The following is a 17938-nucleotide window of genomic DNA, read 5'->3' on the forward strand; positions in this document are numbered from 1 at the left end:
CCAGCATTCGAGGTGGGAGAGGCGAGGTATGGAAGAGGTTAAGGTCAAGGAGAGCTACCACTTCCTGAGGTTGATCACGGGCCAAGCATTGAGTTTATGCATATGCATACCTTTGATTTCATGAAGTTCTTCCTGTTATTTTCACGCTAGATATAAGGCATTCTGGGAATGGAGGTTAGGAAACCTACCAGGGTTCAATTTTCTAACAAGTGCAAGAGCAGGGTTTGGAATTCAGATAGTAAATCTAGTAATGGGCCTTTCTCCCAAACCCAGGCTGTCTCTCAAGGCCTAACCTGAAACATGGTCCTCAATCAGTAGGCTGATAGAGCAGACTGACAAACCCTTTGGGGAATGTAAGGCAAACTTGCTGCCTTTCATCAGATTCAGGACCCCATTTTGCAGGCTAGCCCCACCCAGTCATCACAGATTTGCTGTAGGAATTTTGAATGGACAGGTGTGTGTTAAGGGCAGTGGTAATTGAGGAAATAACAACACAAATGCCATGGCTGAACCAGACCACCTTCTCTTCAGACATCTGGTCAACCTTCCAGTCTTTCTGAGCCTCAGGCTCCACATAAGATACATTTGACCTGAGTGTTACCTTCTTTGCATTAACTTAATGATTATCATCAAAAAAGGTGGCTGGGGCCTGAATCCTATCCCCTGAGTACCAGGACACCACCCTTCACAGAAAAGGCTACCAAACACAGAGACTTCATTCCTCACAAACTCTCCCAGTCTAGGGCAATGCTCACCAAAACTGGTACTGCTTTATGATGACTCCAGAGCCATTTGCCACTTAATGATGCCCAGCTCTGTACTTGAATTACAGAATCATCTCAGTTCACGCTCACAACCACCTTACAGGGATGTTATGAGTAATTTCTGCCTTGAAAACTTGCAGCTCAGAAACATTAAGTGACACATCCCAGCAGGTAGCTAATGAATAGTAGAATGAGAGACTGAATCCTGACCCTAAATCAAAGTTGTTTTTTTTAAAGTAAAAGAATATGGTTATTGCTAACTCAACACAACAGAAGGTACACTGACAATGGGTCTAAACATGTCCTGGAGTGTCATCTGCATATAATATCTGCAAAACTACCCAGGAAAACCAAACCTAAGGTGCTGACAGCTCCACCAAGAACGTACCCGTGGAGGTCACCTGCCTGCTGTATAGAGGGTGGGCAATTCACAGGTGAGGCGCATGGAGTCCACTTATCAGGCAGATCTTATTCTGTACCTTGTGAGGCCCAGTTATTGGGCCTTGCACCCCCTTTCCATCTGTCAAGCCAGGATCCAGAGGGAACAAAAGTACACTGTTATGACAAAGAAGACTGATGTATGCAAGGTGTCTCAAGCTCAGTGAAGCAGGATTGCCAAGTGGCTTTCATGCGCTCTTCATAGAAGCAATGGGTTAGAAAGCAGACACAGATCTCAGTTTCAGATTGCCATCAGAATGAGAGGTGATTGCTCCCGGCAGCCTGGACCCAGGGGGGAATGTGAAGACTCCTGGTCTGTGGCTTCTTGCTCTGTCCTCTCAGGAAGGTGGCCATTTGTGATCTGCAGGCCAAAATACAGGCCAAACCGTGGATTCTGCTCTGTTAACCCCACACAGCCAGTAGACAGAGCGTTGGTGAACTATGTTCTGTGTGACAGACCACAGGTTTTCCAATCTGGACTTAAGAGGTTGTAAAACACAACAAAACTGGCTACTGACTGGACGGTAACCATCCGTCCCCAAAAAGCTGTGACTTAAGAAAAGCTGTTGCCAGTTATAAGGAACCCATTTCAATCGCCCTTGAACACAGAAGTGACCTGCCCACACAGATGCTTGTTTGTTTTGTTCTGGAAGGACCAAGTCTGCAGGGACCTCGGCCTTATGTGAGGCACGGAGACAAAACACTCCCGACTGGGAGTGGGAGGGGCTGGGTGCATTCCAGGCTGCTGTCCTCTGGGACTGGCTGCCTGAGACAGCCAGGTCTCCGCATCCCCACCCACTACCCAGAGAGGTCTCTTCCATCTCTCTGATGGAGGCTCCACGGTGCTCAGATAAGCCACAGGGCTGTTCGCAAAGGCCCAAAGTAATTTTAGACACGCTGGCAACCAATGATGGCCAGACTCCCTCACACTCCCACCCGTCCTCTTTCCAAGGTGGGAAACTCTCTCGCAAATTCAAAGGGATTCTGCTTTAACACGTCTGCCCCAGTGGACTGCTCTGCTTTCACATTGGCTTCTGACCCTCCTTCTTCCTGTCCTCTCTGGAGAGGGTGGCAACAGGTCACGTGGCAAACATAACTGCACACCTACCAGAACGCTCAGTTCTTTGTTTAAGAGCTTCTTACATCTGACTATTTCTTCCCCAGGCTCTGGGGTGTCGAGGACTTGGGCTTTGCCACAATTCATGCTTAGCACTCTTAGGTTTCTTCTCAGAAAAGAGAAGCGAGGCCTGGAGAAAAAAACCCTGTGACAGGGACTTTGAGTCTGACTTGTCCCCTTCATTGCTTGCAGTATAGGTCATGGCTAGAAGTCGGTCGCTGAAGCGTGAGGTCTTGGGATCCACTCCTGCTCCAATGTTTCATGATGCAAGGAAGCCCACACTGCTCTCACTCACACCCCAACTACCTATTTGCTAGAGGGTGCTATCCCTGGACATGCCAGCCCAGTACTCAATAATGCTCCTCTTTATGGAAATGCTTTACACGTGCAGGTCCCTGTGGGAGAAAGCCTGGTGTTCTGGATGCTCACAAGTGAATGAATTTCACCTGTGAGAATGAGTTTTCAGATGAATGACTTTCTTGGCAGTCTAGCTGACTTAGCAGGGAATCTGCCTATTCATTCTTGGTGGAATGGAGACTTCCCAACTCTGCGCTTCACAGCCCAGGGTCCTCAAAGGCCCACCATTACCCCTCTATTATGCCTCCCGTCTCCAACTTTCGCAAGAATTAAGTAAGCTAAACTACAAACAGTGTAGCCGGAGGTCAACAAACATTACCTCCAATTAATTTTTGTAGGAGACGCAATTAAATCTCCAAGGAAGACGGAACACAGAGGGACAAGGACCAACACCTTTGTCGGCAATCTGCTGAAGGGCAATACACATTCAGTCAGCATCCCAAAGAAGCCCAGACCTGAACATTATCATTTGAGAAGAACTTGGAGCCAATCTGGACCACAGAAGAAGGAGGAAGGTGAGGCTAGGGTGGGGTGGGGTAGGGGACCCAATGCAAGGTTTTAAGGTCACAGAGGTTTGTGACAAGAAAACCAAGATAAGGACTTGAGACTCCGGGCTCCAAAGGCAGATGGTGAGCTGATGAGCTCTAAGCTTCGGACAACCTTCTTCACCTTGGTAACAAAGCCAACACAACACAATCAAGGTCAGATCATTACCCATGATCCTCCTCTGTGGGCAAAAATAGAGGAAAATGACCAATAGCTGTAAGTCCAGGAAGCCCAGAAGCCCCTGGTATATGCAGCTGGATTATAAAAAACCATGAAATTCTTCCATCTGGGTTAAGTAACAGCAGGCCATTTTCCCTTAGTAATCGTCAAATGCTTGCCAGACATTATATAATTAATTAGTTCAAACCACAAAGATTTTTTTTTTCTTTTCTGTCTTTAAAGCATGTATTGCTCTATCTGGCTTGTTTGGCCACTGGGTTTCTATGAGCAATAGATTGAAACTATCAGGTCACTGAGCTGAAGCAACAAAGGAAGAGGTATACAGAAAGCTCTGTGCAAAAGTTCTGTAGTGGGTGCACAGAAGGCACCCAGAAGTGAGCAAAGTGAGGGAATGAATGGATGCACTCACCCATCACCACATGGTCTTGGTGAAGAGCCTTGGCCATGGATCCTCTACCTCACAGATGAGAACACTAAGGACAGCCATGAGAACCCAGGATCTCAGGTACCTGTAGCTTTCTCCATAATTCCTGGAGCACAATGAGCAATGAGTATAAAGTTGTTGCCTCCCCCCTCTAAAACAGCACATTCTTCAAAGGAAACAAGTGGCTCCATGGATTTCTACGAGCAAAATCAGATGGAAGAGAAAGCAAGGCCCCAGAGCAAGGTGTGAAAAGGAGAATGGAAAGAGTTCACGGTCGAACCATCACGGACCCCAAATATCCAGCACCTTGTGCAAGTGTTTCCCGAGAGAACCACAGCTTTCCTTTAGTGTCACTCCTGCCTGAAGCTGCCTCACATGGTAACCTGGTACTGCCCACACTAAGCCTAAATCCTCTCCTATAAATCCTTTCTGTAATTGGGAATGGTGGCGTGACTCTGTGATCCGATTTTCTTGGGAGGTGGAGACTGGGGAGATCCATCTTGGTTCCAGGCCAGCCAAGGCATAGATGTTTGTGAATCTGCACCTCAGTGGCTAGGGTGGTGGCATGCCTCTATCATCCAGGCTATAGGGGGAACGCAATGGCGGGGCACAGTGTCATGCACCTGCCATTGAGAGCCACACGGGAAAACACAAGTAGGAGGATCATAGTCCAGGATGGCTTGGCATACAGCAAGACCCTATTCTGAAAATAACCAATGCAAGCATGCTTGCTTGGGCGCATGTGCGTGTGCACATACACATAGACACACACACACACACACACACACACACACACACACAAGTCCAACACTTTCCACCCTTCAAGACCTATAGAGAACTAATACCTCCAAACCTCAGTTTCACAAGATCCAAACCAGTCAGATTCCATAAATTCTCCTGTTTCATAGGGCCGGCCACTATCTAATTCATCTCAATACTCCCAGACCAGAAAACTGTGATTCCTTCATACATAATACATGCCTAGGAAGCAGCTATGGAAGGGATGAATAAGTGATAAACACGTGTTTGTAGACAATGAGGGTTCAAATGGCATACGGTTTTCAAAGTCCTTCCATTCTCGGTATGCAATTTGCCACACCAGTTGGCAATCACCTTCAGAGATCACATCAAACCACAGCCTAGCTCAGCACTGTCCCTTGGACTTGGCACGTAAGTGCCATGCTTGCTTGCTTTCCAAGGGCATCTTAGTCCTGCAGTAGTCTCTTGTTTGTCCTCCTTAGCATCTTGCCCCGCAGCTGGACAACAGGCAGCCCACATGGGTCACTACAGCCTTTTCCAGGACAGACTAGGAGCTGTGTCAGTCCAGGCTAAGCCTCACTTACCTCTCCTCATCCTTAAAGATGAATTTCCGCAGCTTGAGGTCTCGCAGCACCAGGCCGCCGTCATGGCAGTGGGCCACGGCCGAGGCGATCTGGTAGAACAGTCTGGCCGCCTCCTCTTCCCTCAACTTCTTGCAGGTGCGCACGAAAGAGTGCATATCTCCATAGCTCCGCTCAAAGAACACATAAGCTTTGGTCTCCCCCAGGAGGATTTCGGTGATTTGGTTGATGTTGCTATGGGCAGACAGGCAAAAGCACGGGGCCAGAGATTCCTGGTAGCAGCTGATCTCAAATACCTAGGACAGGATGAACAAAACCCGAGTCAGAGACTCCCCCTACACACCAAATCAGAGGAGGCCGACCCCTCCCCGCAGGCTTGGGCTTCTCAGGTGACAGACAGCATTCTGCACATAGATAAGAAACATGACAACCCTGGCTTCTACCAGCTATGCAGTATCAAAAGTGTCTGAACCTTTCTGAGTCACCGAATCTTCCTGTGTATAACACAGTAATAAAACTTGGCTCAATGCATTCTGGGAGAAACTGAAGGTAATATACACAGGATAAGTTGTATTGTTCTTCCTCTAGCCTAATTGCCTTATTATAGAAAAACCAAAGGCTAAATTAGATGACACAGGTAACATCTGATTTACTTTCAGAAAACATAAAGAACAAAAATGCACCTCAATAAGACATTATAGAACATACTAGAAACTCACATTTAGTGTCTATTCTCTGCCTAAGGGTTCCCTACATTTAATATGTTCATCTTACAGATGTGGAAACTGAGGCACTGACCAACAACTCTAACTCCTGCCCCCTGGTGGCAGAGCTAGGAACAAAACTGAAGCCTTCTCAGACTGTGGTCCCTGTTTCTGTAGGCTGGCTGCTTTCTTCCCTCCACACATATCTAACTCAATGAAACAGTTATGCAATAATTTCCTATGAATCAGAATTAGCCTGTGAAATGCCACCTCGCTGCTGCCTAAAAAGAAATGTATCATCAATATCTTTGGAACAAACCTAAGAGAAATGAACAGTACAGAGAAATCTCGAGGTTGGAAAAGGAAAGCTTTCATTCATGATTTAGGAATACTAGTGCTTGCAGTTAGCTGAGCACAGTGGCTCACCCCTGTAATCCTGGCACTTGCTACTCTGGAAGCAAAGGCAGAGGCAGGAACCTGTGCTACATAGAGAGACCCTGTCTTAAAAAAGAAAAGGAGGGAGGGAGGGAGGGAAGGAGGGAGGGAGGGAGGGAAGGAGGGAGGGAAGGAGGGAGGGAGGGAAGGAGGTGAAGGAGAAGGTACATGAGAGGCTTTGTTAAATAGAAAAAGCAGACATAATAGAAATGTGCCTGCCCCCCCCCCCTTCTCTCACTCTCTAATGATGGTACTGGGACTTGAACTGGAGGCCTGGATGCTTTTTCACTAAAGGCTGGCACACTACCAGAGGTGCAGCTCTACTTTCTGGATAAGTGGCAGTAAGTCTCACACTTTCCTGCGTGGGCTGGTTTCAAACCCTGATCCTCAGATCTTTGCTTCCTGAGTAGTTGGATTAGAGGAGTGAGCAGCGGTTCTCAAACATTGAGCTTCCCAAGTCATTTTGTGTCAGCAAGGCCATATCATCATCTGTCTATGGCTTGCGAGGGGGAGGGGGGGATTGGAATCACAAACCTTTTTTTTTTTTTTTTTTTTTTTTGGTCCGGTCATGGGGCCTGAACTCTGGGCCTGGGCGCTGTCCCTCAGCTCTTCAGCTCAAGGCTAGCACTCTACCACTTGAGTCACAGCGCCACTTCCGGCTTTTTTCTTTTTGCTTATGTGGTGCTGAGGAATCAAACCCAGGGCCTCAGGCATGCAAGGCAAACGCTCTACCACTGAGCCACCTTCCCAGCCCTACTCATCCTGGCTGGGCCACCCTATAAACTGGACAGCACAGGTAATATAGGTAATGGACTAAGTCTGAGACCTCTCTCTTCCACCTAGATGCTGTACTTTTCTTTGATCCTATTCCTACCCAGAGATCTGAATGAGAGCTAAGTCCATCTCTGCTGACAACCTTCTCAAATGTGTACACAATACTACATTTCTTTTCAGGGAGATCCAGGTCTTCCGAAGCTATTCAGAGCATTTAAGGGGGGAAAAAAATCTGTGAGTCAAACCAGGGACAATAAACACCTCAAGGGGGCTGGTGCTAACTGGGGCTGAGGAAGCAAAGTTTAACAGTAAATTGTGAATGAACCATAATGAGGTATCTCAGGAAAGCCTGCAGCTGCTGCCACTACACCCTAGAATTTAAGAATGAATACTTCCACCTCTCCAGAGACCACAAATCACACTCTGAGACTGTCAAAGGATGACCTCGGAGCAGTGACCTCAGAGGGCCGCTCAATTAGGAATCTGAAATGCTTGAGTCAACGCTAACACCCAGACTGCAGGCAACAGAACGGGTCAAACCTCAGAAATTTCATAGAGAAATAAACCCTTTGCAATAGCTAATGTCAACACACTGCATTATATAATAAACCAGAGCTGTTCTGAAGTGCCAGGCTGCAGGCTCTGTCGCCAGGCCTTGCAGTTCTGATTATTTATAAAATGTTTCCTGTTTCCAGTGGCCTTTACAAAAAATTAAATGAATAATAGGTGCCTTTTTTGGTAGTTCAGTACATTAAACTTATTATCCTGCTCCACTGCTGACAAACTGAAAACCAGATTTAAAGAGGAAAAAAAAATCTAATGCATGAATGGACGCCTCAACATTGCAGACACACGTGTGTACGTACGTATGAACCCTTTGTAGAAGAGACCAAATTCCAAGATGGTGGACAGAAAATGGAAACTAAAAGAAGTACTTATGTTTTTCCAAGTGGGAAGGAGCCAAACTTTTATTAGTGGCTTTAACAGGCATTTATGGGCTTGGATTGGTTGTTAAACCATCACCTCCAAGTACAAAACCAAGCCATGAGCCTGGTTGCCAGCTTCGTTTTAAATGTTTAATTTGGAGCCTTGGTTATATAATGTGACAGTTCAGATAAGGCAGTCAGATTAAGCCACATTAGTAATGTTTGCAAAAAACAGTGCCTATTCTGCCAAGACAGTAATTATGTCAATCTGCACAGTAGCTCCCCGCATTTCTAAGAAAAGGATCCAGCTAAAGACCCCTAACAGTCCTTTCCCCATTTTCCTAGCCAAAGTAGGCACACGGCAACAATAAACTGGCTGGATTATTTTGTTTAAATGGCCCTTGGAATCTCCCCTCCCTCCCCACCCCCCCCAGTGTCCTATGCAATCCTTTATACACAGCCCTCTAATAAACAGCATCCTTGCATTTGGCCTGCTTTTGCAGATTTTTCTTTTTTCCCCTTGGGTCAACACAAAGCTAGGAAACATGAGCCCTACGTTCTACAACATCAAAAGGAACTTCATTCAATCTGTAGATGCATGCTAGGAGACCAACATGTGTAGCAGTTCACAGATCCAGCCCTAAGAAAACTCCGAGTTCCCTAAGAGCTAGCTTAGCTTCCCGGGGGGTATCTATCACTGCTTTACTTGAAGCACAGCTCGACCACATCACCTCTGATAGACAGGCAGGAAAACAGAAGCCTCTGTGTCTGAAAGTGATGACCTCTGCCAAGCAGAACAATGATACTGCATTTAATCCACTTGCAGCCACACAGTAATTGGTGAGGGACTGATTCAATCTTTGCAATAACTAAACCAGCAGATTAAGGACAGTTTTAGGCCAGAGAGCAAGTCAGCTAATGCCACTGTAAGGTCAGCCCGCAGTGAAATATGTCTTGAAGGATCTGCAGGGAGAAAGAAAGAGCAGAGGCCAGAGTCATCCCTGATTTTAAACAAAGAAATCACAGCAGGATGGTCCGGGAGAGTCTGGCTGCAGTCTCTTTACTTAAAAGCATCTCCTGGCTTTGCAAAAGGGGAAAAAAAAAATTAAAATTCTGTACTGAAGTTGAGCATAAGGAGGGAAGACCGGGTGCTGGGGAGGAGGGGGGGCGGGGAGGAACGCAGTCAGGGCTGTGGAACTCATTCATTTCAAAGGATGACTCTTCTATTGTGTAACCTTGCAGGACTTCTGAGAATTCAATCCAGCTGAGTCGCCTACTGAATTCTGCTTAACTGGGCATAGTTGCTCTGGCTCTCCAGAACTTGGAAAAGATGTAAATCACCCAAATGGCCAGTACAGGCTACAAGCAGTATTGAGAAAGGTCTCACGCTTGCCCTAAGGTCTCAACCAAACAATCACGAGGCTGACCGGCCATCTCTGCCATCCTGATTATGACAAGGGAACACTCCATCCAGTCCAGTAGGAAACAAGAACACTCCACAACAACGGGTCTGGTTCAAGGGAAGCCAGTGAGGGATTCTGTAGGACCACAGCTGGACTGCAGGACCCATTTCAAAGCAGCATGAATAGCCACACACACACTCCAGTCCTCCTCCACCCCAATACCCCCCGCAAAAGCAGTGATCAAATCTAAAATTCACAATGAATTCTTGATCGATGCCCAATGCTGATTAGTACTGTGTTCTACTGTACTCGTTTATTTGATTTTCATCAACTACTTCTTCATCCCTTGGTCTGGTGGCCCAGGCGTCTGTCTACACAAAGACATGCAGACCACAGGCCGGTGGTTCAGGGTCAAAAAACCAACGGGGAAACCCAAGTGTCCACCTGCGTCTCAGAGCCCTGGGTCTCAGGTGTGGAGGGGAGTGGTCGGGATGGGGGGGTGAGTGATCAATAAAATAAGGGCGGGAAGGAACTGAGCCTAGAAGGACCCCAGGGAGCCCGCGTTCGTCCCCCGGGGGCTCGCAGGGCAGCGTCTGGTGGCCCTTCCTGCTTTCCAGGCTCCGGGAGGAGCAGGATTGGAAAGGGCACCTTAGGAACAAAGCTTCCACACCTGCCCGCCAGGAACAATGGCTGGGAAAGGGAATCGAGTCCGGGTTCTCTTAAAAGCGGGGAGAGGAGGAGGGGGTGGGGGGTCCCTGGTTCAGGCCGGGAGGGGAGGGGGTTCGACCTAGGGAGAGATGTCCCCAGCACAGAGGGAAGGGGGACACGGACGGCGGGACCCGGCGATGCGCAGGGCACGGGGGGAGGGGGCGCTGCGGGAGCCTGGGGGTACACGCGCATCCGCGCCCCGCGCAGTCCCGCCGCTCTCCCTCCCTCCTTCCTTCCGTCCCTCCCTCCCTCCCCTCTCTCTTTCTCCAGTCCCCCCCTCCCCTTCCCTCCCGGGCTCTCCCCAAAACGCCCCCATTGTCTGCACCGGCCTAAAAAAGAAGAAAAAAAAAAAACTTCCCAACTAATGCAAGCCGGGCAAATGAACACGGAAACCCCGCTTTCTCCAGACCACCAGGGAGGAGAGGCACACGACCCCGCGGGTCCCCCTCTCCCAGACCCTTCCCCAGCCCGTCGGCCCCCTCTAGAATCTTCAGAAGACAATAATGATCAAAACAATAACAACATCAATAATAATAAAGCAAAGCAAGCAGGCAAGCGCAGCCCGGGCACGCCGGGCACGCGGGGCGCGCCGAGCCCGGGCTCCGTACCTTGCACACCAGCTCCTCTCCGCTGTGCAGATGCACGGCGCGGAAAACGTGGTCCCCCTCCAGGGGCTCCAGCAGTAAGTATTTGCCGATGCAGGAGACGCAATGCGCCAAGTTCGGAGTCTCGGGCGGGCTCGGGGAGCCGAGGTTCGGGCTGAAACTCTGGCTGGGCTCGGCGGACCTCACGGAGGACAACTCTTCGAAATCCTGGGTTTTGTTCCGCGATCTCCCATACCTGGCTATCGTGATGGGGGTGGACCTGTGTATGTTCATGAGTGTGCGATCGCGCCCCGCACACGCACACACGGACACACACAGGGACGGACGGACGGACACCGGCTGAGGCGGCCGAGCCCGGACTTTCCCCGGCGAGGGCAGCCGCCGGCGGGGACCCCTCGGAGCCACGGGTTCCCAAGACGAGAAGAACGCAGGAGGAGCTGGGAGGGGCCGGGCGCGGGGCGGCTCGCAGCGAGATGGTCCCCCCGCCCGTACCCCGCACGAGGAGGTGCGGCGGGCGCCCCGCGGGGTCGGGGCCGGGCTCCGGCGGCGGCGGCGGGCGGTCCGGTCCTTTTGTTCGCCGCGAGCGGCGGGCGGCGAGGCGCAGGCTCCGCGCGCTCCGCGTGTCCCCGGCTCGCTCGCTCTCGGTCCCACGCGGAGGAGGAGGAACCGGACTACAGGCGGCTGCAGCCCAGCCCGGGGTGCCGATCGCTCCCCGCCCCGCAGCGGGGCAGCCTTGGCGGAGCCGCTGATCAGGGCGGAGGAGCCCCGCCGGAGTTGGCCGGGTCTTCGGGGAACGCACGGCCGGCGACTCGTCCTCGGCGCGTTTTGGAAAACCGAACCACCACCAAAAAAAAAAAAGAAAAAGAAAAGGAAAACAAAACACGAAACCAGGAGCTCGCGGCCCGGCCCGCCGGCTCGCGGTGCGGCAGCCACGGTCTGAAGACACCCCCTTTTTCTTTTTGGTGGAGAGGGTGGGGGGCGTGGAAGGAGGGGGTGCCGGGGAGGGCCGTTACCTACGTCTTAACTGTAGATGGCGTCTGAGGCTTTTCCAAATCGCCAAAAGCTCTCTCCAAAACAACAACAAAAAAAATCAAATTACACAAAACACACACACAAAAGCAAACTAGCCAGGGAGCGCTGAACTCGGAGCGGTGGGCGCCGCCCTCGGGAAGCCGGCCACGGCGGCTGGGCGCCGGGTCGGGGCGCAAAGGGCCACAAAGCCCGGGGGGCTCGGGCGGCGCGCGCGCGCGCGCGCGAGGAGGTCGGCTCGGGCTGGTGCCGTCGCGGCTCGCCGGCGTCCCGGATTCTTCCTCCGGAGGGGGCTGGGGAGGGGGGCAGAGGGGGGAGCGGGCGCTCCGGGTCCCCGAGACGCGAGCTTCCCGGGGGGTGGGGGGTGAGGGGGAATCCCACGGCAAGAGCCGGGGCGCTCCCCCGGCCCGGCCGGCCGCGAGGCTTCCGCTCCCGTGGCGGGCCCCGGATCGCGTCCCGGAGTAACGTGCAGGCGCTCGGGCTCCCCGCGCGCGCGGAGCCGCGGAGTCGGTGGAGAACACGGATGCCTCGTCTTCTTTCTTTGATGACTGTGCTGATTGCTTCTGGTTCTTTCCGGCCACCCCCGAGGTGGGAGAGGACTTAGGACTCGGTATTTAAAAATTAAAGGGGAGCGGGGGGGGGGGAGGGGTGATGGCCGACGGTGCCCGAGGCCAACCCCAGCGCTCAGCACGCCCGCATCTCCCGGCGGCCAGGCGGTATTAATAGTTACTTACGTGGCCGGGGATCTCGGCGCGAGCGGGGCTGTGCGTGTGCGCGCGCGCGTGTGTCTGTGTGTGTGTGTGTGTGTGTGTGTGTGTGTGTGTGTGTGTGTGCGCGCTCGCGCGGGCGCGCGCACCGCGCGCGTGCCTGGTCTCCCCATTCAATGTCACCGACACATTTCTACGGAGCCCCCGCCCACTCCCCCTCCCTCTCCCCTTACAGCATTTACGATTTGCTGAGTCTGAAACTAGTCCCGCCCAACACCGGCCTCGTCCCTTCGTCATTGGACGGGCCGCCGATCCATCATCAGCGCCGCTGCCAGTCTGTGTAAGGCTCTCCGCGCCGGCCGGCGGCGCGGGCGGCTGTAGCTCCTGGCCGGCCCGGGGGTGCGGGCGCGGGCCTCGCCCCTCGCTAGCTCGCACTCTAGCCTGATCGCTCGCTGGGCCCTGCGAGGTAAACAAAGTGCGGTATCCTTCCGCGGCCCGGGGCTCTGCCGCAAGCCCAGCTGCGGGGCTGCCGCGTGGGGGCTGCCCGGGTCCCAGCCTCGGTGCCCGCAAGGTGCCCAAGCCGTGCCAGACCCCCTTCTTGGACCCACAGCATGCTTTCTTTTCCTTCTTCTTCTTCTTCTTCTTCTTCTTCTTCTTCTTCTTCTTCTTCTTCTTCTTCTTCTTCTTCTTCTTCTTCTTCTTCTTCTTCTTCTTCTTCTCTTCTTCTTCTTCTTCTTCTTCTTCTTCTTCTTCTTCTTCTTCTTCTTCTTCTTCTTCTTCTTCTCCTTCTTCTCCTTCTTCTCCTTCTTCTCCTTCTTCTCCTTCTTCTCCTTCTTCTTCTTCTTCCAGAAAAGCAAGCTATCTTGTGAGCATCCCTCCTCCCCTGCTGCCCAGAAGGTGCTGGCGTCAGACTCCTGCCAGCCTGGAGTTTGCAGACTCGGTTTCCTTCTCTCCCCGGGGTGCCTCCTCTTTTCAACAGAACGCTCTTGCTGACTTTGAGTCTCCACCGCCTGCTCAGCCCCCGCAGACCCCCACCCCCGCCACCACCTCCCTGCTTGTTTCTGCACCTTTGACTCCGATCACAAGTAATCAGTGATTCTTCCCTTCCTTCTTTGCACCCACACCCCTGTCAGCGCTGCTGGCTGGCTCCGGTCAGCGAAGATGCGAATTGCCTCAATGCTGGGACCAGGGAAACACTGCACAAGCTCTGCAACCCCAGCAGCTCATGCTGAGCGCTCCGGGGAAGGTCTCCAGACCACGGGCTTGTGCAGACACCCAAGAGAAAAATCCAGACCCAGGCTTCAGACTTTGGCCTCCTGATCTTACCGAATGCATCCTGGTATATGAGGAACAATTTAGTGAGAGGAAACCTTCAACACAAAGCCCAGGCCTGGCGGAAAGAGTGTGGGCAGATCTGTGGGATTCTGTGAGCTTTTTTACATGCGTGCAGCACATCTTTGATTTCTGCGGCATCGCCTAACACAACACACAGCTTCTGGGTTACTATTTGTAATGATGCTCGATTTGAAGAAAAGAGTTTGTCTGGTGTGCCCAAGACTTCCCCAGAGACTGGGCAGGGATGGAGAGAGGACACTGCCATACAGCCCTGGGAAGCTAGAATCTGGGACCCCCATCTGATTTTTAGGTCAATGACATGGCCACATACTAGCCAGTCATAGTGGCTAGTCTGTGTGTGTGTGTGTGTGTGTGTGTGTGTGTGTGAGAGAGAGAGAGAGAGAGAGAGAGAGAGAGAGAGAGAGAGAGAGAGAGAGAGAGAGAGAGAGAGAGGGAGAGCACATAATGGGGCTTGAACTCAGGGCCTGTCTCTCAAGTCTGGCACTCTACCACTTGAGCCACAGTTCCATTTCATACTTAGGTTTTTTGTTGTCATTGTTGGTTGTTTTTGTTTGTTGGTTGGTAGTTAATTGGCGCTAAGAGTTGTACAGACTTTCCTATCTGGGCTGGCTTCCAATTGTGATCCTCAAATCTCAGCCTTTTGAGTCACTAGGTATAATCTACTGGCCCCCAGCTCTAGCCAGTCTTAAGTGTGAGCCAATGGCTCCCAGCTCCAGCCAGGAAGACAAATGCCTCTAAGGCAAGAATGGTCCCAGGACAGTCTATGCTGAGGAGTCTGGCCTGAAAGTCCAGGTAGTCACTTGGGTTGGGTGAACACTCCCCTCCACTCCCCCAGATCTTTGCATATCAAGATCTTGGGAGAAATCTGATTTCTACCACTAGCCTCTGATTTAAGGAAGAATAGAAACAAAGAAAAGAAAGTAATAAACTAGAATAGAGTCAGGACATTGTTTTCTTTTGCCTGGATCCCTGTCTATTCCTCCTTAAAATGAGCCCCAGAACACGCACAAGCCCTGCTCTACTCACATGCTTGCTTTAGAATTGTGTTCGCAGTTCCAGGAAGTCTATGAAGGCTTACTGTAAGCCAGGCCTGTGCTCTGTGTTAAGGATCCAAGTATGAGTAAGATCTGGTCTCTGCCACTCAAGGGCTCAGAGTCTAGCCCCAGAGAAAGACCAGGAAGCACATAATTTAATTGTGTAACAGTGTGGCAGTCACAGTATTGAGGTGCCAGGGAGCAGAGAGAAGGGAACAACTTTTCCAGGACTTAGCAGTTTTCCCAGAAAATGGGCTGGTTTTTGTGTTGTTGCTGTTGTTGGGTTTTTTTTTTTTGGTTGTTTTATTTTAAAGAAGAAAGAAAGAACTCGAATTAGCCCAGAGCAAATATTTATTGAAACCTACTATGTGCCAGACACTGGATATGAAGAAAGAACCATTAAAAAATATATATATTTCCCTTCTTTGTGGACCTTGAAATCGCTTATGAGTCATAAAATAATATGAATAAAAGATTGTTGTTGGCATTTCAGCCAGCAAGAAAGGAATGTGGGAAAGCAAAGGAGTGGGAGTCCTGAAATTTCTACTACTATTCCACTACTATTGGTGGCTGGGTCTCTGTGATCAGGTACACAGGCAAAGTACACTGGGGTTAGATTGGGAAGGGACTGGTTGGTACACTTGAAGGCTGTAGAAGTGAGTAGACTCAGCATTGTGTATAAATTCTGTAGTGACATAGTGAAATTGGGCTTTGAGGACAAGCATGCTGGAAATCATGGACTTAATACCACAGGGCTTCCAAGTCAATGTAGGAGCTTTCAGTGACATGTAACTGATGCTATCCAGAACAGATAGTGAATTCATTGCTGATGAAATTACACAACAGCATTAGTCTTCTAGCCTTCTTAACAGACAAACTCATGAACTTATTGTAGTATGGGATAAAGTGGATAATTGTGCTATAGGCCCTTAAACAATGCTTACGCCTGCTGATTCAGTAGTTCCTCTCAAGCAGAAGACAAATAGATACTAGGAATGTTTGTATATTTGCCTTTTAGCCACATGATCGTGGACAAATTCAGAATTTCTTCATCTATACAGTGGGATTTCATTCTGAATTTTGCCAGTCTATGAAAATCATGGATGATATCTATGTATGAGGCAGCTAACACAATGCTGTATATATAAAAGAAACTAAATAGTCATTATTGGGAACAGTTTGTTGGAATACCTCCACAGAGAGTAATCCAACGTGCAATAACCGATAGTGATAATTAGCAATGATAAATAACCATAACATATTTTAAAAACATTTATTTTATCAATATGATATGGGGGTTTGTTCCCACAACCACTACATACAGCGTCTATGACAAAAATGTTGTATGGCAATTAAAATAATGGCTATACAATTACAAAGAAGTACATTTTAATCGGTATACTTTATAGTAGCATATCCAGTTGCCCTGGGTTCCTAGCCTGGTATGCATGCTTTCTAGAATTTTCTCTGTCTTGAAATATAACTATTCCTTTATTCACTTCATAGCTCATTAGCAAGCATCTCGTGGGGTTCTGCTACTTGTAAAACAGTAACTGTCATGTTTGTTGAGCAAAAACAATTTTTTTGAGAAAGATTCATAAGATTTATGTCACTTTAACCACTGGTGACAAGATTGATCTGTCTTTATCTCTTGCAACAAGTCATACCTATGCACCTACAACTGTGACCCACTAACAGGGTGAGTTATGAAGAATAACAGCTCCTACTGATCCACCAACTGCAGCTTGGTCAACTCCAGAGAGTTGAACCTCCAAGATGTCAACAAATGGCATCCGTAGAGTTCTGTGAAAGGCCATTGTCTTTGCCTGGTGTGACTGGCCAGGTGTGCCTGTTAACAGAACGTAAGAAACACGAGATTTATTTTTCACCCCTCTGGAGGCTGAGAAGGCTAAGGAAGGCAGCTGTAGATTGGGGATCTTGTTAGGATGTCAAATGAGTTCTGATGTACAGATATCATACTTGACAACAGGTCCTCTTGTAGTAAAGAAAGCAAGGCAGCTCTCCGTGACCTCTTGTGTACAGGTGCTGATACTATGCATCCCTAGGTCCCTTAATGGGCTCTGTGAATGTCTTAGGTTTGAATGCACATTTAAAATCAAGATGCAGAACACACTTGACCAGTAATGAGGAGTCTTATGGCAATTATGCTTGAGGTGCAATCTAACTGTTCCTGGTGATGAAATCCACAAATTCGTGGCTAAGTCAGTAAAGATAGCTACAAAAGATAAATACTCCTGCTTCTTCAAACATTCTAACACCCTGCACATTATTAGAAGCTGGCCAGTCTTAAGTGAGTTCAGACCTTACGTTCTACCTAAAATTCTAACATTTGGGTTGCTTTAATTAGCATTTAATTTCATATTCCCTTGTTGCCTTCTGTGACTCGGGAAAACAATTGTGCCATGCATTTGTGTAAAGAAGAGAGAAGAGGTTCGGGCAAGAGGGAGGCTGCCTTTCTTTATAATCACAGCTGCTGAGGATGCGTTGGACAAGGTTCACCACGATCAGGTGCTTTACACAGAGCAGAGAAGCTGAGATTCATTTCAGGCAGTGCTGAGTGGAGAGTATCTAGGCTTTGGAACAAGTTGGCTAGATTAGCTTCATGTCAAATGCTCCATTACTTTCAAAGTCTTTGTCATTACTGTGGTAATAGTCATACTTCCATTATGTTCTGAATGCTAGACATCCACATCTTTCCCTCTAGTTCTTAGACAACACTTGAAATCATGATCCCCACATTACAGATGTAAGGACCAAGACCCAGTTCCTGACTGGTTAATTTTTTACTTGGTAGCACCTTCATCAGAGGGTACAGAAATGAGTTCATTATGAAACTAGGATTTTTTTTCACTACATCGTAAGGCTTATTATTGTTTTAAGGAAACCCAGTCACGAGAAACAGAGAAGCCACCACTTAAATGGCCAAATTATGAGTGTGTAAGTGAGAGCCAGAGGTGGACTCTTGTCTCAAAGACCAGCAGCTAGCACAAAGCTTATATGGGCCAAAACCACACATGGTGGGTGCAATCAAACCCAAAGAAAGTGTTATACATGAGCAAAGCAAACCAGA

The 17938-nt window shown here is 49.5% G+C and overlaps 1 protein-coding gene across 1 annotated transcript; it reads right to left on the reverse strand.

The window, feature by feature from the left end:
* Positions 1–4873: 4873 nt before the first annotated feature.
* On the reverse strand, positions 4874–12562 carry LOC138839251 (tribbles homolog 2-like). Its single transcript, XM_070038841.1, has 2 exons — positions 10725–12562; positions 4874–5462 (listed from the first exon to the last, which is right to left on the reverse strand). Exons 1-2 carry the CDS (start codon positions 10992–10994, stop codon positions 5166–5168), a joined length of 567 nt encoding a protein of 188 aa, XP_069894942.1. The 5' UTR covers positions 10995–12562; the 3' UTR covers positions 4874–5165.
* Between the last annotated feature and the right edge of the window lie 5376 nt (positions 12563–17938).

Source organism: Dipodomys merriami, unplaced genomic scaffold, assembly GCF_024711535.1.
Source record: "Dipodomys merriami isolate MVZ:Mamm:240054 unplaced genomic scaffold, mDipMer1.0.p SCAF_2997, whole genome shotgun sequence".
Classification (NCBI taxonomy): Eukaryota; Metazoa; Chordata; class Mammalia; order Rodentia; family Heteromyidae; genus Dipodomys; species Dipodomys merriami.